We start from the raw sequence: 23,503 nt of genomic DNA, 5'->3' as shown, positions 1-23,503 counted from the left end.
ATTTTTTAATGCCTGTAAATGAAGACAACAGGAGGATTAAGCAGCATAAAGGAGACCAACACAATATCAGACAAATATTATGCCTGATCGGTGTACCTCTAAACAGAAAAAGGTCTACGACGCCTATTACTGCCTCCATGCAGCCTTGAGATTTCATTCCAGAAAATTTCACATCATTAACACTTGGAGTCATCTCTGACCTGTCAGTTTCACAACCATTCACAGCTCCAGGCTCGTCTGCTTTGTCTTGTTAATGGATGTTAGCCACGAAAACAGAAATGTGGAACTCCTCAGCAGACAGTTAGAACCGAAGATGCATTCTGGATGACGGTGAAACATCCCAAGAACCGATAAACCAGCTGCTTTTGCTGAATCTCTTAGAATCACAACAACCTCGACGCTCACATGAGCTCTGTCAGCTAGCCCAGTCAGCATGCTGGTCTTGTTCACTGTGTTGTCTTTGTTAGCTCTTAGTTAAATGTCATGTTTCTATTCCTGCACTTCCAAGGCACCACAGCTGTACATACCCATCGTGTGCTGTGTTATCTGTGGTTTCCAGATGTTATCCAGCAGTCTGCGCTGACGGTCGATCTCCTCCTCGTACCGGACGATGGTTTTTTCAAACTCTGAGAATATTTCCTCGGCAGCAGCAGTTAGTCTCTCGCTGATCAACTCTCTCAGATTCTGGACTGAACTCATCGTTACTTCTGCTGCTGAGGTGTTTGATCTGAGCTTCGACAACACAACCTTCCTCCTCACATCAGTGAAGCTCTTCTTCTTCTCCTTCTTCTGTCAGACTGGAGGCAGCAGAGGCGCGTTGCTGCCCTCCACAGGACATTAATGGAATTACACCGACGCGTTTCAATTTTGTCGATTTGTTTTTACCTTTATGTAAATCAGATTCAGATTTCTAATCTTATCCTGATTAAGTAAATGTTAATAAATAAATACATTGTATTTATTCACTTTATTTAACCTGGAAGTCCCGTTGAGATTTTAGATCTCTTTCACAAAGTAGACCTGTGAGAGATACAAAATTCCGAAGTTATATAAAACAAATGCATGATACACAAATAACAATGAAACAAAATGACTGCTATGCAAGGACATCCTACTTCACTTGCATTCTTTATGATACTCTTAAACTCATTAAGAGATATGAATGTTTCAGAGTTTAAGAGTTCGTTGAAGATTATTCCACGACCGTGATGCATGATGGGAGAAAATTCTGATACTAATTCTAACTCAATCGTTAATTTCTGCTCCACCATCCTTTATTTGTCATATGGAAAATCTTTGTGTTCAACACAATTCTTTAGTAAGAAGTTTAAGTTTGACTTCAGCAGTTTAATGTCTAAGACGCAAGAGTCATGGAAACAGTCATTGGTACTCTGGATGTGTTTTCTCATTATTCCCCAGAGATTTTTTTTAAAAGTGCATTTTAGGTAAACCTTAAAGGGCAAAATTTCTAATATAAGCATATTTTGACATTTGCGAATGCATTTTCTGGCTGTGAAATTGAGAAACAACTTTGGTGTTAATATGTTTCATAGAACAGTTTAATTTCATTGATTAATCAGTCTGCAGCATCCAGAGCTTGTTTGTGACTCTTCAAATGTTCTAATAATGTTTAATTCTTGTTCTGTCAGTTTGTTCTGTTGGTCTGTTTTTGTCCTCAGTGATTTTGTGTAATCTCGGTACCCAACACTTGTCTTTTCTATGGAGCAGGAAGATGATTGTGCAGAAATTGTCAACTGTTTATTTCCCTGAGTAGAAGTTTAAATTTGCAAAGTGTCACAATATGCCTAATAATAACAATAATAATAATAATTACTAAGTTTAGTAATACCTATTAATACGCACTTTGGAATAAACAAATATCATATAATAATAACAAATAACGGTTAAAAAATCCTAAACATGCAATATAATAGTAACTGTTAAGTCAAGAATTTTTTTCTTTTCCTTAGAAATAAATGAAATAAAATAAAGCACACTGAAGACAACACAACCATGTGTAAAATGGGGTTAAGTGGAAATTCTGACATCTCAATATATAAATGAAGAGTTCTTTTGCAAAAACAGGTAACTCCGTTTCAGAAAACTCATTTTTTATTGTTTACTTGAAATAATAATAATAATACTAACACTAATAATTTATTTTTTCTCTATTTGTCATGTATTTGTCTCCTGAGTCAAATCCACTCCAACTTCAGTTCGATTGATATTATCTCAATAAACAATAAAAAACGTTTTCTGAAAATGTATCAAAACGGAGTTATCTGTTTTGCAAATGAACTCTTCAAATGATTAATTGTACAATAGATATAATTACTTTATCAAAACCTAAATGAAATTCAGCACAACTGCAATGTAAAAAATGCTTTAAGTTAATTTGTTTAAAGCACATTAATCTACTTGTTTTTTGTTTGTTTGTTTGTTTGTTTTACATATCTATTTTAAAGTCACTGTTCTTTTGTTTTAGAGGAATGCATAATTATTATTCCAAGTATGGAACAAACGTTGTACAGCGCGGAACCGAAGGTAACTGTTGTCCCCTGCCGGAGCTTCACGGTGTGACACCAGGCGGAAGCGAACGACGAAAACAAACCAGCGGCGTCAGCTTGACTGATGTGTGGACTGAGGTGGAAGACGGTTGTGTTGTCGTTTCTCAGATCAATATTTCAGCAGCTGCAGTTAGAATGTCTTCGGCTGAGTTTATTATCGAGCAGGAAACAGACGAAGAAGAAAAACTCGGAGTCTCCGAACAAACCGCCGTCCAGGACGAGGACCGTCAGTGCAGACAGCTGGATAACATCTGGGAACCACAGATACCGTTACACACAACGGGTATGTAGAGGTGTGATTATCTGAATGAAATAAATGCTGAATGTGACTCATGTAGGATCCTAATCAGAGCTCTGAGTTCCATTTATTTCTAGTGTTTGAATTTCCCCTCAGAGATTAATAAAGTAATAAAGTATTTCTACTGTCAGTTATTGTGTAGAAAAAAGAACACAAATGCATTTATTTTTAAAAGCAGAAACATTTAGCCATAGACTTGCAGTATGTAAAGACACAAGGGAAACTCAGTGAACTTGAAGAGTTCTGAAACAGATAGATTAGAATGGTCCGACTGCACCTCATTATTCTGAGGACACATCTTGCCCCACAACACTCAAAACATTGCCACCAGCAAATCACTCAAGTAACAGGATTTCTGTGTCTTGGTCACAAACTGTCACCAAAAAACAAAGGAGCGGTTGCTGTACAGCATCACATTGCTTAAGGTTGGGCAGCTTTCAACAAAAATGAACAAATCCTAACATCAAAACAAGTTTCTTATCCTCTAAAATCCAAGATCTTTGACACTTACAGCATGACATTTGTGTTGTATGGTTTGATTGTGCTAAGGATGTCAGAACCACATCGTGATAATTATGACTAAGAAACGCCTCAGTGATCATATTCCTGTCAATTAAATTGTCAACACAGCCAAACTTAAGCCAATCACAGAGAAAAGGAGTTGCTTTAGTTGCTACATGCTGTAAAAATATCCACCATGTTCATGTTGCACTTTGTTTAATACACTGACCAAACTTGGTCACTTTGTTAAGAAAACTGGGATTAATAAAACTTGTGGAGTTCTACCACTGACTCAAATAATCCCTCTTTTATCAATCGGCGTTATCATGCTGGAATCTTCAGTTTTGCACTTTATATGATATGTTAATCTTTTTAGAGACACACAGTTTGTCAAAATAAAATTAACTTTGCTTTTTTTGAGTTAAAATTAGTAGTGTAGCTTAATCAAAGCGGCACAATAGTCGATAGATTGATAGTAATAATGAGGTGCAGCCAGACCATTGCCCTCAGCTTTGATACATTGCTGTGGAAATAGATCTGGTCATGTGAGGCGAGATAGGAAGACATTTGTATAAAAACTTTTATCAGTACCTCTTGACATGTATTAACATCTGATAAATCATTTAATCTATCCTGTTTATCTACAGATAACACTTAATTTAAGTAGTTTTATAACACAGAACTGTGCAGCAGCCTAATCATTTGAAACAATGTGTGTTGTGTGTTGTACTCGTAGCATTGCAGCTATTTGCATGTCTGATTTTGAAGTATGCTAGTAACTTTTTTCTTGTGTCCCTTTGTCCCCCCAGATGACCCACAGCACATCTGTAAGGAGGAGGAGGAGTTTCTCTCTGACCAGCAGCCCTGTAACCAGCAGAGGAATGGTCTGGACCAGGAGCACCCAGAGTCTCCACAGATTAAAGAGGAACAGGAGAATTTCTGCACCTATTTGAACCAGAACTATCCACACTCTCTACAAATTAAGGCAGAACCAGAGGACCCCGAGCCTCCTGAGATTAAAAAGGAGCAAGAGGAATGCTGCATAAATCTGGACCAGAAGGAATCAGAGACTCCCAAGACCAAAGAGGAACAGGTGGAACTCTGCACCAGTCTGGACCAGGAGGACCTGAAGCCTTTGCAGATTAAAGAGGAACAGGATGATTTCTGCTCTAGTCAAGAGGAAGAACAGCTTGCACTTAAACAGGAGATAAACATCTGTATTGTGACTTCTGATTATGAGGAAAGTGATCATAGTGAACCAGAACCAAACCATGACGAGCCCCTCTTTCACAACTCTCCTGTGGCTCAAAGTCCAGATCAGGAAGGAAACAAGGTTGTAGAATCAGAATTAAGTAGAAGCTCACAACTCAAAACAAAGAAAAGATATCGTCGAAATAGAATTCACAGTGTGGACAACTCTTCCATGTCAGAGTCTCAATGTGATACTCACGCAGGGAAAATGTCTTTAAAATGTGATGTTTGTGAAAAAGTTTTCCTTATAAATCCAAACTACTTATACATCAGAGGAGTCACACAGGTGAGAAACCATATGCCTGCAACATGTGTGAGAAAAGATTTATAAACATTGCAAATTTGAAAAGGCATGTGATGATTCACACGGGTGAAAAGCGGTATTCGTGCAATACATGTGGGAAAAGATTTAGTCAGATAGATGTATTTAACATTCACATGAGAACGCACACAGGTGAAAAACCATATTCATGCAACACCTGTGAGAAAAGATTTAATGGCATCGGTAATTTGAAAAGACATATGATGATCCACACAGGTGAGAAGCCGTATGCCTGCAGCACATGTGGGAAAAGATTTCTCTGCACATCAAAGTTAAAAGCACACCTGATGATTCACACAGGTGAGAAGCCATATGTTTGCAACACCTGTGGGACAAATTTACTGAGCGGTCAACCTTGAATGGTCATTTGAAAATCCATACAGGTGAGAAGCCGTATTCTTGTCGCACCTGTGGGAAAAGATTCAGTCGAATGACGAACCTAAGAAGGCACCAAGGAGTTCATACAGATTGAAATTTTTATATAGTAAGACAGAGCTTTCTGACTTTGTGAGCCCACACTGTGGGAAAACCAAATCACTACACTACATGACAACAAAATATGGAAAATATATCCTTTTTCTCCTGAACAGCAAAGACCCCTCAGCTTTGTGTTTTACATGTAGTCAGCTTATTGTCTGTGTGGATTATCATTCATCCAGGTCTTGGTAATCCTAGGAGCTTCAGTTAAAAAAAAAACAAAAAAACAAAACAAAAAGAACTTGACTTCATCCTCAGCTGTTTGCTAATGGGAGGGAAACCCGTGGATTTTCAATTGAATCCACATGTTTCAATAAACAAAGGCAAAACAAAAAAGCACCACTTGGAGATGACTTCTTTTGGTTCATATTGCTGTCAAAATAACAGACTCTGGTTCAAACATTGTAATAAGAATATTCTTGGAAACCTGGAAATTCTGTGAGCTGAGCAGTAAAATTCCTTGAAAAGACACTGCATTGTCCTTGTAAATAACTCAGACGTTTTTATCTTTTCCAAGTCTTAAACATAAATGGTAAATAGTCTGCACTTTAGTGCACTTTTTCCTCCAATTAAAGAAGAAAACAGTTTGCATAGAAACTTTGATAAATATTACGTTTTTTAAGCTGTGCTCTGGTATTGTACCTCTGGGAGCCACGGATTTGGAAAGGTGACGCGGCTCCATTCATGCTCATAATAGCTAAACTGAAGCGTTGAATCTCTGACAGCAGGGTGGTAAAAATAGATTATCAAAGGTAGAGATGTTCATGATACTAAACATTCATGAACTTTAAAACCGATTCTGTTCTACAGGGATAAACCTACAACAATCATTCCTCCTGCATGTCTGGGTTTAGTGTGTTCAGAGATGCATTCAAGATTCCTACTGCAACAACTTTGATCAGGCACAAGGTGACAAAATCCTTCACAGGAACAAGCCCCTAACCTGTCCTGTCAGCCTAAACCTGTCAGAATCATTGCATGGATGAACCAAAGCATTTATAACTTGTTCAGAGAAATGAGAAACTGATTTTTGATGTGAACAAGTGACACAATGATGTGAAGATTGAACAAGTAGTTTGAGAATTTCAATTCTGATCTGAGAAATGAAGCAAAGAGACTGAGAAAACTGTAACTCAGAATTTTTAATCAACAACCGGAGAGAAATTTATTGTTTGGTTATATTTAATAAAGACATTTAGTAAATACTTGATTGCTATATATATATATATATATATATATATATATATATATATATGTATATATATATATATATACATATGTATATATATATATATACATATGTATGTATATATATATGTATATATATATATATATATGTATATATATATGTATATATATATATATATATGTATATATATATATATATATATGTATATATATATATATATATATATATATATATATATATGTATGAATAAATATATATATATGTATATGTATATATATATATATATATATGTATATATATATATATATATATATATATATATGTATATATATATATATATATATATGTATATATATATATATATATATATATATATATATATATATATACATATATATATATATATAATATATACATATATATATATATATACATATATATATATATATATACATATATATATATATATACATATATATATATATATATATATATATATATATATATATATATACACACACACTTTTTTTTTTCCTGGAATAAATAACAAATGAACCGGGCTTTAGCCGTTCACTAAGTGTTTCTGTCGGATTTTTACAGTGTGACACCGGGCGGATGTAAACAAAGGAAAGCCTCCAGCAGCGTTAGCTTGACGGATGTTTGGACTGAGCTGCAGGGAGGCTGTGTTGTCATGTCTCAGATGAATATCTCAGCAGTTTGAGTTAAAATGAGTTCCGCTCAGTGTTTAGGAGAATTAATTACCGAGACACGAACTGCTGCCGAACAAACCACCGTCAAGGACGAGGGACGTCAGCGCAGACTGCTGGATAACATCTGGAAACCACAAATAACACAACACACAGCTGGTATGTAGAAGTGCGATGGTCTGAATGAACTAAATAATAAATAGGACTAATGTAGGGTTCTGTTAATAGTTCTAAAATGCACTTATTTGGGAGCACGATGGTGCAACCAGTTTTCTTCTGCAAATCTCTGCAGGCCAAATAGTCCTATCTATCTATCTATCTATCTATCTATCTATCTATCTATCTATCTATCTATCTATCTATCTAATAGAATTTAAGTTACATGGGATAAGTACATGTCAGACACTTAAGTCAAAGCTTCCTTGTTGTGGTCCGGACTCCCAACATCCATCAGTTTCTCTCTGTTGACTGCAGGTCCTCGGTCAGTCTTACATTGTTTGCGTTTTGTTCCACTTTTTTCTGGAACTCCACAAAGTTGTTTTTCTTCTCTACTTTTCATCTTCAAGAACTTCAGCTAAATCACAGCTAAACCTAAATTACTTTAACAATAAAACCCTGTGCAAAGACACTCTTGGCTTACAGTTAAAAAACAAACAGGTGTTTGTACATTTCAATGACAATAATAGGACATAGTCAAATTGCTGCAAAATCAGCCTGAACATTTTCTCGATGGTCAGAGTTACTTGGTTGTATGTGAGTGGTTGTGCTGGTAAAATACATCTGTGTGGAAATAAATGGTCCCTTAAAAAAGTTCTGTCAGAAGCATGGTAGTTACTGGATGTAACTATAAGTTACTGGATGTAACTCACACAGCTTGCTAACAATCTCCACTATTGGTTGTTGGGTGGCCACAGCTGCAGAAAGAAATTACACAAAAATGTCTTTTTGAAGTAGAAATATTCTGCATTAATTGGGCATTATGTATAGAACAACAGAGGGAACTGACTGAACTAGAGGATTATTGTAGAAACTGAACAATAAGATTTGAGCAAATAAAAGTAAACAAAGAAGATGATTCTTTGCATTTAATTTATTTTTCATATTTCATTTCTCTGTGTTTCATGAGTTCCCTGTAAACAGCTTGTGGTCTGTGGATTAATTGAAGACTTTTAAAATGAGAGAGCAATTTTTAAAATTTTATCTGTTCTGAATCCCCAATTAAATTAATTTATTTAATGTTGATACTTTCAGATCTCTTTGTGTTCTTACCTGATTTGGATTTTGCTTCCTCTGTTGAAGTTGAAGGAGAAAAGGAGAGACTTATGAGACAAACTGAAACATTGATTAATGTGGAGCAAAGCTTGGATCAATGATCAGAGCCTCTTGGCAAACAAAAAATGCAGTCATTTTTATTTGTAGACCTTTTTCCTTCAATAGAAGAATTTTTGGTTTGAATTTAGAAAAAAGCTGCCTTCTCTTCTGCCACATTACCGTGTCAAGATCTGTTTCTCCATCAAGATGCTTTTTCCTTTATCCTAAACTAAACACAGCTCTTATGGGTAGAATCATTGTTAGTTAAGGACAGCTGGTTTGACTTGCTCTTTGTGATTTAACTGTTAACACTGACAATCAGCACAGACTAAAAGTCAGTCACACCTGGGCCCCCAAATAATTTGTCACATTGGCACATTTTAAATCTTGCATTGTAGAACTTTGCTAATATTTAGAATTAGAATATATTTGCTTGGGTGTGTGTCTTTACTAAATACATTAACAACCTTTTCTATGTGTTTTTGTCCCTCCAGGCCTCCCAGAGCAATGTGTTTGTAAGGAGGAGGAGGTTTTCGTTGACCAGCAGCTCTGTAACCAGGAGAGGAACTCCAGTCCGGACCAAGGGGACCCAGAACCTCCAGGGATTAAAGAGGAACAGGAAGAACTCATCATCAGCTTTGATAAGGAGAACCCAGGGTCTCTAGACATTAAAGAGGAACAAGAGAAACTCTGCACCAGTCAGGAAGGAGAGCAGCTTGCACTGAAACATGAGATTGATATGCTAATAGTAACTCCTACTTATGAAGAAAAAGACCACAGTGAACCAGAATCAAACAATGACCAGTTCCTCCCTCACAACCTACCTGTAGCTCAAAGCCCAGATCAAGAAGAAAGCAAACATGTAGACTCAGGATCAGCCAGAAATGCAGTGTTGAGACCAAAGAGAAGACATCACAGTAGCAGCAGTCACAATAATACTTTAGACACATTTTCAGAGAATCACTGCACAAAGTGTGATCAAAAAGTTCTGAAACCATCTCTGCTGCAAACAGACGGAGCCCAGAACAGTCACGCACATGCAACAAATACGAGCAGTGATTTTCATCCGTGTGACCCTTTGCAGGTGCCCACTGGTGACCTGGACCTCAAACTTGAGCAGAGAGCAAAAATACAACATTGTGTCAAACTCGGGAAATCGGCAAAGGAGACTCTCAAGATACTTCAGAAAGCCTACGGCAAGGAAGCGATGAGCCGGTCCAGATGTTTTGTCTGGCATTCACGTTTCAAGATGGGCAGAACTTCACTGGATGATGACGATAGGCCAGGGCGACCGTCTACGAGTACGACTCCTGAAAATGTCCAAGAGATTGAACAAATTGTGTGTCAGGATCGTCGGCTCACCATAAAGGAAATTGCTTACATGGTCAACATGTCCTTTGGAACAGTTCAGGCAATCCTAACGTCCAATTTGAACTTGCACCGTGTTGCTGCCAAGTTTGTGCCCAGGCTCCTAACTCCTGAGCAGAAACAGCAGCGTGTAAAAGTGTGCGACGATCTCCGTCAACAGGCCCAGGATGACCCAACCTTCACGTCGAGGATTATCACTGGTGAAGAGATTTGGGTCTATGACTACAACACAGAAACCAAACAGCAGTCTCCGAGACCGAAGAAGGCACGTCAGGTCAAGAGTACGACAAAGAACATGCTTGTGGTCTTCTTCGACATTCATGGAGTTGTGCACCGTGAGTTCGTCCACACACTCAGACTGTCAGTGCCGAGATCTACTGTAACATCCTGAGGCATCTGAGGGAGAGCATTCGCCAGAAACGACCTAAACTGTGGCACGATGGTAACTGGGTGCTCCACCATGATAGCACGCCCGCTCACAGGGGTTTGGAAACGCAGGACTTGTTTGCCAGCACCAACACAATCATCATTCCCCACCCACCCTACTCGCCAGATTTGGCTCCCTGTGACTTCTTTCTCTTTCCAAAATGAAGTTGAAGTTGAAATGTTACCATTGTGAAACGGTGGAGGAGATTCAGAATGCGTCACAGTTGGTGCTTGACACACTTAAGCAGCGGGACTTCCAGAGAGCATTTCAAACATGGCAGGAGCGATGGGAGCGGTGTATTACTGCACAAGGAGACTACTTTGATGGGGATGGCGGCCAAATATAAATAAAGTTCAAGTCTGTTCTATTCTATTTTATTTGTATACCGCCAATTACAGTCAAATTGTCTCAAGACGCTTTACAGAACCCATATGCCTGACCCCCAGAGCAAGCCCTAAGGCGACAGTGGCAAGAAAAAAAGAAACCTCGAGCAGAACCCGACTCTATATGTGGGGGGACCCATCTGCTGCTGGCCGGGCGGGTTAGGGGACAGAAAAGGTAGAGAGGTAGAAGGGTGGAAAGGGGGAGGGATGGGAGAAGAGTGGGGTGGGGAACAAGGAACATATAACACACCGTTGGATACATGTATGATTAGCTAGATGATACATACAAAGAACAAGCTAACATTGAAGTTGACTCATAGTTTTTTGTTTTTTTATAGGCACAGTCTTAACTTTTGGATCGCACACAGGTAAAAAAAATCTGTATAATGTGACCTTTAAAGATAAGCGTCAAATGTAGCAACATGCAGAATGCGTCACATCAAACATCTTCACTCGTACAAATCAGCAAGTATCTGCGTCACTCTTATGCTGTAAATAAGCAGTTTATCAAAGGTGGACACAAACATTTATTTCCTCACTTCTATTTTTTTGTGTATAAACTTTATTTTAAAATACGATGTACCCAATGTCAGTAGCATATTCTGTCATTTCAGGTCATATTCTGATACAGTATGTTCCCGTTTTTTTTTCATTTTTAATTTACTCTGCCTCAGTCAGACCTGAATTCTGATTGGAGGTTCAACAAACCTTCTAATGCTCCCTGCCAACTGCAGTCTTTTCTTGCTGTTGAGAGAGTGTTGCTTCGACATTTTTAAATCCACTTGCCGTTTCAAATTTTAGAGCTGACTAACAAATTGTGGAAGATGTGCAATTTGGTTTTGTAAAAGAGGCTTCATAAACAAACTTACTGTTATCAAAGAACATCGATACAAAGAATATTTCTTTCAATGCTTCTTGTTCAGACTGATGGATAAATTGTTGTGACATAAAATGCAAAGAAGTGTTTTAATGTTGCAGGTCACTGTTTTGTGATGGACTTTGATCAAACAAAAATTGAATTGGACTACAGAAAGATTTATCTTATGTAAAGAATTCTAAAAAGTGACCTGTGGAGGGCAGCAACACGCCTCCACTGTAAACTATTAGAAGATGACAAAGAAGAGGACACCCAGAAGAAATGAAGTTAAAGCTCCAGCAGCATTTACTTTTCTGATGTGTGGAAGTTTTTAAAGATGGTCAAGTTGTCAATAGTTGAATTAACAAAGTCTTTAGTGCAGAATCACATAGAATTGATCAACGAGCGACTAACTGCTGCTGCTGAGGAAATATTCACAGAAGCACAGAACCTGACCTTAAATGTCTGATTTTAGCTGCAGGTGTTGCTGTTGCCCACTTCTACTGTTCAGAGATGGCTTAATCACTGCTCTCTCAATGCGTCTGTCTTCTCTGTTCAGACTGGGGTCGTTGTTTTCAGAGTGTTCCTTCTACTTAGATGCATGCGCTTCATTTATGCTGTACCGTCATTTGGATGAGAGGTGAAACCAAAAACAAGTTCACTTCCTTTTACTGGAACACTTACCATGACCTGGATGACAGAGAATTCACAGACATAAGTCTTTTTTTTTTGTAAATGATCAAACACTGAGATTATAAAATGACATTTATGTCAATAAGTCTCCATTTCCCCTTTAAATCACAGCATTAAAATTTTATTTCTAGTCTACAAATGATATAATACATTAAATTTCCTTAAAAAGCAACAGAGACAATATTGGAGTGTCAAAGACTCATTGATGAGAAAAGCAGTTATTGATTGTGTTGGGCAACAAGAAGAAACATCGGAACAAAGCAGGGTTAGTTCATTCACTGTCATTTTTTAAAATCTACAACAAAATCTCCTTTCACTTCTACAACAGAACTTTCCACAGACAACAGTCACAATCAAAGGTAAGCTGAAGCTTCACAGTTTGAACTGCAGTGGTATGAGTACAGCACCTCAGAGCCGAGCTTTGCTCTGAACTCTCATCCAGTTCACTGTTTTCAGACAGGGCTGGTAGGAAGACATGTCAAACGTGACACCAGCAGAGACAGTGGGTAACTTTCAATTACATCTTCAACTAAAACAGATTTTTTTTGGCAGTCAAAGAGGAGATGTTTTTCCATATACAGTTTCATGTATAAGTACAAAAATGACAGCTCTCAAGTGAATCTAACTTCACTGCAGAGTCTAATATTTACCTGTGTAATACAGCAAAGTAGATGCACAAAATTAAATGATAAAAAACACAAAAACCTCTGAAGAGTTTTACTAAATTCAAATAAATATTCTTGTCATATTGACCCACGTGTCATTTATTGTACCAACAAAGAAGGAGAGAAAGTTGTTCCATTTTTCTCCAAGCATGTCTCAGAGCTACGACTTCTCAGCCATGGGAGTCGGACAGCCAGATTACCACTTCACCTGAAACTTCTCACAGATGTTTTGCAGATGACAGCTTCTCACCTGAGTGGTCTGCTGCATTTGTTTTTTAAGGTCTGATAAATATTTCCTAAGTTTCTCACCTGTGTGCTTTTTCATGTGACTTTTAATATTGATGTGTGAGTAAATCTGTCCCCACAGGTGTGACAGAGGTAAGGTTTCTCACCTGTGTGAGTTCTCATGTGAACTGTCAAATTATCACTTCGACTGAACTTCTCCCACAAGTTTCACAAGAATATGGCTTCTCTCCTGTGTGAGTTCTCATGTGGAGTAACAAATTACCACTTTGACTGAAACTTTTGCCGCATGCAGTACAAGAATATCGTTTCTCACCAGTGTGAGTTCTCATGTGGCACAGCAAATGTCCTCGTTGACGGAAACTTTTCCCACATGTTTCACAAGAATACCGCTTCTCACCTGTGTGAGTTCTCCTGTGGCACAACAAATTAGAACTTAGGCGGAAACTTTTCCCACATGTTTCACAAGAATATCGCTTCTCACCTGAATGAGTTCTCATGTGGTGCAACAAACTTCGACTTCGACTGAAGCTTTTGCCACATATTTCACAATCATATGGTTTCTCACCTGTATGAACTCTATAATGATTCTTCATTTGGTAACTATCCTTAAAAGCTTTTCCACAAATATCACATTTTACTTTCTTTTCGCCTGCAACAGTACCACAGTGAGTCTCTGACACAGGAAAATTATCTACATGCTTGCTTCCTTCTTCATCTGGGCTCTGACCTAAAGGACAGATGTAAGACGGGAGCTGGTCACTGTTTGGTTCTGGTTCACTGTGGTCACTTTCCTCATAAATAGGAGTCACCATGAAGGTATCAGTCTCCAGCTTCACAACAAACAGCTCTCCTTCCTGACCAATACAAAGCTCCTCCTGTTCCTCTTTAATCTGTGGAATCTCTAGGTCCTCTTGCTCGAGACTGCTGCAATGTGCCTCCTGTTCGTCTTTAATACAAAGAGGCTCTGGATCCTCCGGCTCCAGGCTGGTGCAGAATTCCTTCTGTTCTTCTTTAATCCACAGAGGCTCTGGGTCCTCCTGCTCTACACTGGAACAATGTTTCTCCTGTTCCTCTTTAATCTGCGAATGCTCTAGGTCCTCTCGGTTAAAGCTGATGCAGAGTTCCTCCTGTTCGTCTTTAATTTGTGAAGGTTCTGGGTCCCCCTGGTCCAGACTGGAGTTCCTCTCCAGGTCACAGTGATGCTGGTCAGCAAGAACCTCCTCCTCCTTAGAGACATGTTCCTGTGGAAGGTCTCGAGGGACAAAAGGACACAAGAAAACGGTCAGTCATGGAAATCTGCAATTGAGTACATACATACAAGTTAAAACCAATAGCAACATGTGTAAATAATGTACAACAAATTATCTGACAGCACCTGTTTGAGTGACTCTTAATTTCTGACACCTTTATTAGCAAAACTCTGTATGAAACAGGCAGCAGCTTGCCCTTTAAGTCTGGCTTGACGGCCACTGTGGTCATTTGAAACAGTAGGTTAAGGCAGGTGTTGCTGACTAATGGTATCTCCATGACTTGAATTGATGACAGAACAAAATAAACCTTTGCTGTTGTAGGGTTGGGGTCTGTAATTTGGTCAAGATAAAGGCTTCAATCCTGTTGTCTGCATTCAGTTAAGATTGTTCATGAGGCTGGAGAAGAATCACTCTGTAACACCAGGATGCATAGCATGTAGGGTTCAGTATTGTTGGTACTTTAATTATTTTACTTTGTGATTTAAATTCTTTCATTATCTTACATCTGTGGGATGTTCCAGGATAAGCCTGATCTAGGTAGGTCCCACCCTGCAACCTACAGGACCCACAGAAATCACTGCCACCATCCCGGTGCCCCAGGACATCCCCAGGGGTTCTTTACTCTACTGGGTCAGAGGAGTTTTAGCAGCATAAAGGGGGCCAACACAGTATTAGGCTAGTGCAACTGAAATTTTTCAAGGATGTCCAAACCTAGTAAAATGCAAATAAAAACTTAATATGATTTCATGTAAGTCATTTCAACTCTGTTTTCATATGAAAATATCATGAAAATAGCAGAGATGTTGAAACTGAAAACTCTGTCTATTGAAAAATACCTTCTTTTTGTAAAATTGATGTTTGCAACATTTTGCAAGTTTTTAAACTTCAATTTAATAGAACAATAGTTTTTCTTTACTTTCGCTGTGTAGTTGTGTCATGACTTCATTTGTTTTTGGCTGTGGTCATTGGTTACCTGCTGTTTTGATGGAAGACCAGAGCAACGCAGTGAATGATCACCTGAAGACAAAACATACAGTGGGTACGGAAAGTATTCAGACCCCTTGAAATTTTTCACTCTCTGTGTCATTGCAGGGCTGTTCAGTGGAGTAGTGGTTAGCACTTTCGCCTTGCAGCAAGAAGATCCCTGGTTTGAATCCCGGGGTGGGCCTGGGATCTTTCTGCATGGAGTTTGCATGTTCTCCCTGTGCATGCGTGGGTTTCCTCCCACCACAGTCCAAAAACATGCTGAGGTTAATTGAGTACTCTAAAATGCCCATAGGTGTGAATGCAAGTGTGATTGTTCGTCTGTGTATGTAGCCCTGTGACAGACTGGTGACCTGTCCAGGGTGTCCCCTGCCTTTACCAGAGTCAGCTGGGATAGACTCCAGCGACCCTAGTGAGGATAAAGCGGTGTATAGAGAATGGATGTGTCATTGCAGCCATTTGCCAAAATCAAAAAAGTTTGTTTTATTTCTCATTAATGTACACTCAGCACCCCATCTTGACAGAAAAAAAAAAACAGAAATGCAGAAATGTTTGCAAGTTTATTAAAAAAGAAAAACTGAAATATCACATGGTCAGAAGTATTCAGACCCTGCGCTCAGTATTGAGTAGAAGCTCCCTTTTCAGCTAGTACAGCCATGAGTCTTCTTGGGAATGACGCAACAAGTTTTTCACACCTGGATTTGGGGATCCTCTGCCATTCTTCCTTGCAGATCCTCTCCAGTTCTGTCAGGTTGGATGGTGAACGTTGGTGGACAGACATTTTGAGGTCTCTCCAGAGATGCTCAATTGGGTTTAGGTCAGGGCTCTGGCTGGGCCAGTCAAGAACGGTCACAGAGTTGTTCTGAAGCCACTCCTTTGTTATTTTAGCTGTGTGCTTAGGGTCATTGTCCTGTTGAAAGGTGAACCTTCAGCCCAGTCTGAGGTCCTGAGCACTCTGGAAGAGGTTTTCCTCCAGGATATCTCTGTACTTGGCCGCATTCATCCTTCCTTCAATTGCAACCAGTCGTCCTGTCCCTGCAGCTGAAAAACACCCCCCCAACATGATGCTCCCACCACCATGTTTCACTGTAGGGATTGTATTGGACAGGTGATGAGCAGTGCCTGGTTTTCTCCACACATACCGCTTAGAATTAACACCAAAAAGTTCAGTCTTGGTCTCATCAGACCAGAGAATCTTTTTTTCTCATAGTCTGGGAGTCCTTCATGTGTTTTTTGGCAAACTTTATTCTTCCGTCGGGCCACTCTGCCATAAAGCCCCGACTGGTGGAGGGCTGCAGTGATAGTTGACTTTGTGGAACTTTCTCCTATCTCCCGACTGCATCTCTGGAGCTCAGCCACAGTGATCTTTGGGTTCTTCTTTACCTCTCTCACCAAGGCTCTTCTGCCACCATTGCTCAGTTTGGCTGGACGGCCAGGTCTAGAAAGAGTTGTGGTCGTCCCAAACTTCTTCCATTTGAGGATTATGGAGGCCACTGTGCTCTTAGGAACCTTGAGTGCTGCAGAAATTCTTTTGTAACCTTGACCAGATCTGTGCCTTGCCACAATTCTGTCTCTGAGCTCCTTGGGCAGTTCCTTCCACCTCATGATTCTCATTTGCTCTGACATGCACTGTGAGCTGTAAGGTCTTATATAGACAGGTGTGTGCCTTTCCTAATCAAGTCCAATCAGTTTCATTAAACACAGCTGGACTCCAATAAAGAAGCAGAACCATCTCGAGGAAGATCAGAAGAAATGGACAGCATGTGAGTTAAATATGAATGTCGCTGCAAAGGGTCTGAATACTTCTGACCATGTCATATTTCAGTTTTCTTTTTTTAATAAATTTGCAAAAATTTCTACATTTCTGTTTTTTCCGTCAAGATGGGGTGCTGAGTGTACATTAATGAGAAATAAAATGAACTTTTTTGATTTTGGCAAATGGCTGCAATGACACAGAGAGTGAAACATTTCAAGTTGTCTGAATACTTTCCGTACCTACTGTACAGGAGACACTTCACATCTGTGAGCTTCTCTCTGTGCCCACATACAATGTGTAGCAATTTAATATGAATAAATAGAGCTGTTCTCATTTCACGTGTTTCTGTTGTCAGACAATAAAGACTACATAATAACTGAGCTGCTGCTCCACGGTAAAGTTCCTGACTTTGTAACTGCTACACTGTCTGAAAAACTCAGCTTACAGAGAAATTAAAGGAAGCTGTGATGTGAATTCAGCTAAATGTCTGTAAAATTTGAAACAGAAAAGGAGCTGCTTCAGGCGCTCTGTGCTTTTTAACCATCTTAGTGAGTAAAACAGAACCTTGGAGACACTGCATTTGACCATGGTGTTGTGGTACCTGATGGCTGCAGGCATAAAGGACTTCCAGGACAGGATGATCGCAAGAGACGTAAGGGCTTCATTTTTTAAATAAGTGATGCTAATTACATGCTAAGGAAGGATACTATGGGTTAAAAATGGGATAACATAGAATAGTATTGCCTTGAATAATCGTAAATGTCCATCCTGACTACACTATAAACTGAGATAACGCTGAAGTTTCAGGAAAGACGCTCTTTACCTGTGACCACAGCCGTATATAAACTAAACAATACAGCTTTAACATGAAGTACACAATCAGTTTTTGGCAGATGATCAGTATTTGTCAACACACCACAACTTCTGTTACCCACAGCAGTCTGAGGGGAACGTGAATGGGTTTAATGTCATATGTTCACAGATGTATTTTGTTGCAGTTGGTGTAACTCGCAGCTCTGATTAGGGTCCTACATGGATCATATTAATCAGTTAGTTCGTTTGGATCATCACAGTTTTACATACCTGCTGTGTGTAATGCTAGCTGTGGTTTCCAGATGTTATGATCCATCTCTTCTTCGTACTGGACGATGTTTTTTTCAGCAGCAGCGGTTTGTGTCTCGTTTGTCACCTAAATGTTGAACTGACGACATTACTACCTAAACTCCTGAAATATTACCTGCGAGACAACACAGTCGTCTTTAAAAACTTCCAAACATCAGTAAAGCTAACAAACCTAGCGCCCCGTCGTTGTTTACTTCCGCCGGTGTCACATTGTGAAGTTCCGGAGGGGAACTGGTCATCTGTGGTGTCGCCTTGCTCATCTTTTGAATTCTCTTTTCGGAAAATAAGAAAAAAAATAACCTTTGTTATACAACAATGATTAAGTATGAATCCATGATAAAACACATGTACAGATCAGGAAATTTTCTGAATAACAACAAGGTTATAGTGACAATATAAAACAGATACAACTCTGCAAACCTGTCTGGATGAATATTACGTAAACTTCAGTTATGTAGAATTTTACCAAAAATATTCGTGTTTATTGGGATAAATAATAAAAATTCGTGTAATAACACACATGTTGCAAGAATTATAATAAAATTTAAAGCAAAATATCTTCACATTCCAGCTGCTAGTGTAACCAGCCATATCAGTTGTATCACAAATCATTTATGTAGTGAGATCCTATTAATACATCCCACCTTTATGGAGATATACTCTGTATATATCCACAGAAACAAGATAGAATATATTACAAAGTGTTGCAATCTTTCTGGATATCATGGCAAGTTGAAGAGTCTGGTCGTGGTCTGTTATATAATATAAAGAACACAAGGAAGAAGAAGGAATCTGGAAGCTTTGAATTTACAAAAATCAAACTGAGTTTTTGGCCTCTACATAAGGATTTAACGATGCATATGGAATTCTACTAATGACCAATAGGAGTCAGCAGAGCGCCTCCGCTGCGTTCAATCTGCCGCAAACGTTATTAGAATATGACGAAGAAGAAGGCACCCGGAAGAGTTGTCAGGTTTGGTTTTCTTTTGTTTTGTTTGCGGCCACAGTTCCAGGACAAAGTTAGAGCCCCAGTTTTGCAGAAGAGTGGTAGTTTTTGTAGGAGGTTGTGTTGTTCGCAGCTGAGCTAAGAATGTCTTCAGTTCAGTATCTGAGAGAGGTGATCAGCGAGAGACTAACTGCTGCTGCTGAAGAAATATTCACAGAGTTTGAAAAAACCATCGTCCGGTACGAGGAGGAGATCGACCGTCAGCGCAGACTGCTGGATAACATCTGGAAACCACAGATCACCTTACAAATACCAGGTATGTAAAACTGTGATGGTCTGGATGTAGAAGATACCAGAGAAACTGACTGAACTGGAAGATTAAAGCAGAGTTTAGAAACGTGACATGTAGCTGTGAGCTAACAGAGACCACACAAACTGATAGCCGACTGCTAGCATGCTAACGGGGCTAACTAGCTAAAGCTAACTGTATTTGTGGTGTTTCTGGGATCCAGACTGTGATTATTTGTCATTTTGGACAACGTTACCTTTGATCAAGACTTAAATTAAAGGTAAGGAATGGAGTTTGAACCACTTGGTTAAAAGAGAACCAATTTAATGATAAGTTGGTGATAAAATGCTGTAAACTGCAAGAGGATGTGAATGTTTTTGTGCCATAACTTAGTTCAGCTCAGTACAACTTCATCCCTCCTTTCAGGCAATTACATTATTTGCATAAGCTTAAAGAGAGACAGGCAAATCAACAAAAGGGTTGACTTGTTAAGCTGGAAGTGTAATTGCTACAATGATTTTTTTTGTCTTTGTTTTTAAAATGCTGGTATTAATAATGTTGTAGCCATTTCAATGGGCAACCAATAAGTTGTGCTGTGACCTAGTTACCTGTGTACTTAATGGCCACACTAATTGTACACAGGTGTGGCACATACAGGAGGTCTTTTTTTTTTTTTTTACTGTGGCGGATTATTGGAAAGACTTTGCTCTTTGTTAATATTGATAACTCCAGAAGATAAATAAACTGATGATACATCTGTTCATAATTGTGAGTTTGAACAATTACTTTTTATAAGTATAGACTGTATTAGTGTTATTTTTGGGCCACAATGGAGTACAGGAGCACATCAGAGCAGCCAGAAGCCACAACAGGTAGTTTCTTTTTTCACTAAGCAGATGACTTCAGAAATGAATGACAGGTTGGTTGGCGGAACAGCTGGTGAGACTGAGGCGACACTTGACCAAAAGCCGTATTAGCTGTTTGGAGTCACTTTTCGTTTGACAGAAGGGGATAGAGGGAAGTATTTAAGAGATGAACACTCTATATTTTCGATAAAAGAACTGTGGAAGGTTTTGTGTGAATAAAATAAAGACGATATGTTTTAGTGGTAGAGACTTTATGAGCTGCAAAAACAAAGTTGTTAACAATTCTATAGTTCTTTAGAACGACATTGGGCGCAGGTTGCCATGAAAGCACACAACGATAATACAAAGTTTATTATTTATGTGTGTAAATTTATTCTTATGCTTGTTATGTTGACAGTGAAATTGGTGCCTGTGTATCTTGATTATTGGTCAAAGGCTTTCAATTTAAGTCAAACCTTTTTTCTCCTGATAGTTCAACAAAAAAATATATGGAGTTACTGAAATGAAGTAATTGAAACATTATATCACGCCATTTAGCAATATTATCCAGGTCCAGTTAGGCAGTTAGTCATGCTCTGAGGAGCTATTGTCTGAATGACTATTGATTGGTTGCAAAGAATTCTTGTTTGGTCAAAGCTGTTGTTGATTGCAACGATGTAAAACATAGAAGTCGTCAACATGGCTTTCGTATGATTTTCCTTATTTCCACACTTTAAATTTTGCTCATAAATCTGATTGACATATTCATATTGTCAAGCCTTCTTTATGGTTTGAACTGAAAGGATTTGCTTGGATGTGTGTTTTACTTTCATCACATTAGTAACTTGTTTCTTTTGTCCTTTAATTTCTTCAGAGCCCCCACAGAAACATGTATGTATGGAGGAGAAGAATGTCGCTGTTCAGCAGCTCTGTAACCAGGAGAGGAACTCCAGTCTGGACCAGGAGGAGCCAGTTCATTCACAAATTAAAAAGGAACAGGAGGAACCCTGCATCAGTGTGCACCAGGAGGACCTCAAGGTTTTAAAGATTGAAGAGGAACAGAAGGAACTCTGCACCAGTCTGGAGCAAGAGCAGCTTGTACTACAGCAGGAGACGGATTTCTCTATGGTGACTCCTACGTATGAGGACCACAGTGCACCAGAACCAAACAATAACCAGCTCCTTTCTCACAACTCTCCTGTAGCTGAGAGCCGAGGTCCGGAAGGAAGCAGGTATATAGACTTTGAATCAACAAGAAATGCAGCACTGATGCCAAAGATGAGGCTTGACAGAAACGGCAGCGATATTACCAATGCAGACAACTGTCCAGTTTTACAGAGTCATGGTAATAGTTACATAGGGAAAAAATCTATAAACTGTGATGTTTGTGGAAAAGCCTTTAAGGATAATTACCAAATGAAGAGACATCACAGAATCCACACAGGTGAGAAGCCGTATGCTTGCAATGCATGTGGGAAAAGATTCAGAAGTAGCGATAAATTGCTGGTCCACATGAGAACCCACACAGGTGAGAGGCCTTACTCCTGCAACAGTTGTGGGAAATTATTTAAAGATGCATCAACACTGAAAGTACACACAAGATCTCACACAGGTGAGAAACCTTATGCCTGCAGCATCTGTGAGAGGCGATTTAAAGTCATGTCAACACTGAAAACGCACATGAGAACTCATACGGGCGAGAGGCCGTATTTTTGTGAAATATGTGGCAAAAGTTTCATTCAACGTAGTAATTTGACTGTTCACAAAAGAAGTCACACAGGTGAGAAGTCATACTCCTGACACACCTGTGGGAGCCAAGCTTGACCATGAATTATCTTAGAAAATGAAATGTTTAAAATCTTGGCTCATAATAAATGTGAACGTCAGTGAGGTACACTGTGTTGCAACATAAATCATGTTTTTGTAGCCTGTATTTGTTTATGTTGTGAAGAATGGAATTCACTGAATTATTATTTTAAATTATTAAGTCTGTTTTTCATGTTTACCATTGGATGTACTGATAAGTAAGTTCTGAACTGTTCCAACAACTAACCATCAGTGTATCGTACATTATGTCTCTATCTATGAGATAGTGTGATATCTTGCACTTGTGACATCTTTTCTTGCAGTCATGAGATAGTTCCTAATATTTCTGAGTGAATATGTATGCGGTGTGATTTGCGGGGGGGGCTGAAGCGCCTTCCCCTTTTGCCTCTTGATGCCCAAGGTGCCCTTTTGTCAAAGTTGTTTTTTTAATCTTATTTAAATTTAGTTTTTTATTTGTAAGCGTGTGTGTGTACAGCACGGGATTCATTTGTGTACAGTGTATTCTGGATGACTAAGTAGAATGAGCATCCTGTGTGTGTGTGTCTGACTCTAAACACACGTCTCATCAGTTATAGCTGCTAGTTAACCACACAGCGTGCTGAGAAGATAAAGTATGCCAGGCTTCTTTTTGTGTCTGTATGTATTTCTTTTGTCAAGGTTAAAGTGCATCAGAGAGATGTGTTATTTTACTGTCAGTGAGTCGCAGTGTGTTTCTAGAGGCAATGAGGCAGAGGTTATGTTATTTCACTAAAACTATGTACATGTATTTTCACATAATTTTGGGCTATTGCAGTGTAAATACAATAACAATGATAATTAGAAGAATTTGAATTGTGATTTTTCTCAACCTCTCATTTAGAGATATCAGTAGCCTACTTGTTTATAACATTTGTATATATAGACAAATTAAATATAATATGCGTAAATATAAAATGTAGAACTTTTATAACCTTGCTGTCTTGCGCAAAGTGGACAGTCAAACTGAATAAAAGCACAAATACATTTAAATACATGATTTCTGTATCATTTAGGGTCTTTTTTGTTGTTTTTGACTTCATTATTAGCACTATGAATAACAAAGCTATGCTTGCGCTAGCCGATCACCACAGCACCATTGGCGCATCGTTTTGCTGGATGGCGCAGTCATTCTGAACTGTGTGAGCCACAGTGGCGCTCTATTTTTCTTATAAAAAGCAACAAAAAAGGGTTTGACTTACTTTTTC

General features: G+C 38.8%; 4 protein-coding genes across 4 annotated transcripts; 3 read left to right on the top strand and 1 right to left on the bottom strand.

Moving 5' to 3' along the window:
* Positions 1 to 2,569: 2,569 nt before the first annotated feature.
* Positions 2,570 to 4,948, top strand: LOC127535475 (uncharacterized). Its single transcript, XM_051953633.1, has 2 exons — positions 2,570 to 2,850; positions 4,176 to 4,948. The coding sequence occupies exons 1-2, from the start codon at positions 2,703 to 2,705 to the stop codon at positions 4,946 to 4,948; spliced, it is 921 nt and encodes a 306-aa protein (XP_051809593.1). The 5' UTR covers positions 2,570 to 2,702.
* Positions 4,949 to 7,198: 2,250 nt separating this feature from the next.
* LOC127535540 (uncharacterized) lies at positions 7,199 to 10,779 on the top strand. Its single transcript, XM_051953852.1, has 2 exons — positions 7,199 to 7,471; positions 9,118 to 10,779. The coding sequence occupies exons 1-2, from the start codon at positions 7,333 to 7,335 to the stop codon at positions 10,380 to 10,382; spliced, it is 1,404 nt and encodes a 467-aa protein (XP_051809812.1). The 5' UTR covers positions 7,199 to 7,332; the 3' UTR covers positions 10,383 to 10,779.
* Positions 10,780 to 13,431: 2,652 nt separating this feature from the next.
* On the bottom strand, positions 13,432 to 18,599 carry LOC127535474 (zinc finger protein ZFP2-like). The gene is made up of 2 exons (XM_051953632.1): positions 18,335 to 18,599; positions 13,432 to 14,513 (listed from the first exon to the last, which is right to left on the bottom strand). The coding sequence occupies exons 1-2, from the start codon at positions 18,378 to 18,380 to the stop codon at positions 13,432 to 13,434; spliced, it is 1,128 nt and encodes a 375-aa protein (XP_051809592.1). The 5' UTR covers positions 18,381 to 18,599.
* Positions 18,600 to 19,302: 703 nt separating this feature from the next.
* On the top strand, positions 19,303 to 23,295 carry LOC127535548 (zinc finger and SCAN domain-containing protein 2-like). The gene is made up of 2 exons (XM_051953866.1): positions 19,303 to 19,635; positions 21,328 to 23,295. Exons 1-2 carry the CDS (start codon positions 19,464 to 19,466, stop codon positions 22,251 to 22,253), a joined length of 1,098 nt encoding a protein of 365 aa, XP_051809826.1. The 5' UTR covers positions 19,303 to 19,463; the 3' UTR covers positions 22,254 to 23,295.
* The last annotated feature ends 208 nt before the right edge of the window (positions 23,296 to 23,503 follow it).

Source organism: Acanthochromis polyacanthus, chromosome 9 (genome assembly GCF_021347895.1).
Source record: "Acanthochromis polyacanthus isolate Apoly-LR-REF ecotype Palm Island chromosome 9, KAUST_Apoly_ChrSc, whole genome shotgun sequence".
In the NCBI taxonomy this organism is placed as follows: domain Eukaryota; kingdom Metazoa; phylum Chordata; class Actinopteri; family Pomacentridae; genus Acanthochromis; species Acanthochromis polyacanthus.
The sequence above is the reverse complement of the archived record's forward strand: the minus strand, read 5'-3'. Positions and strand labels throughout refer to the sequence as shown.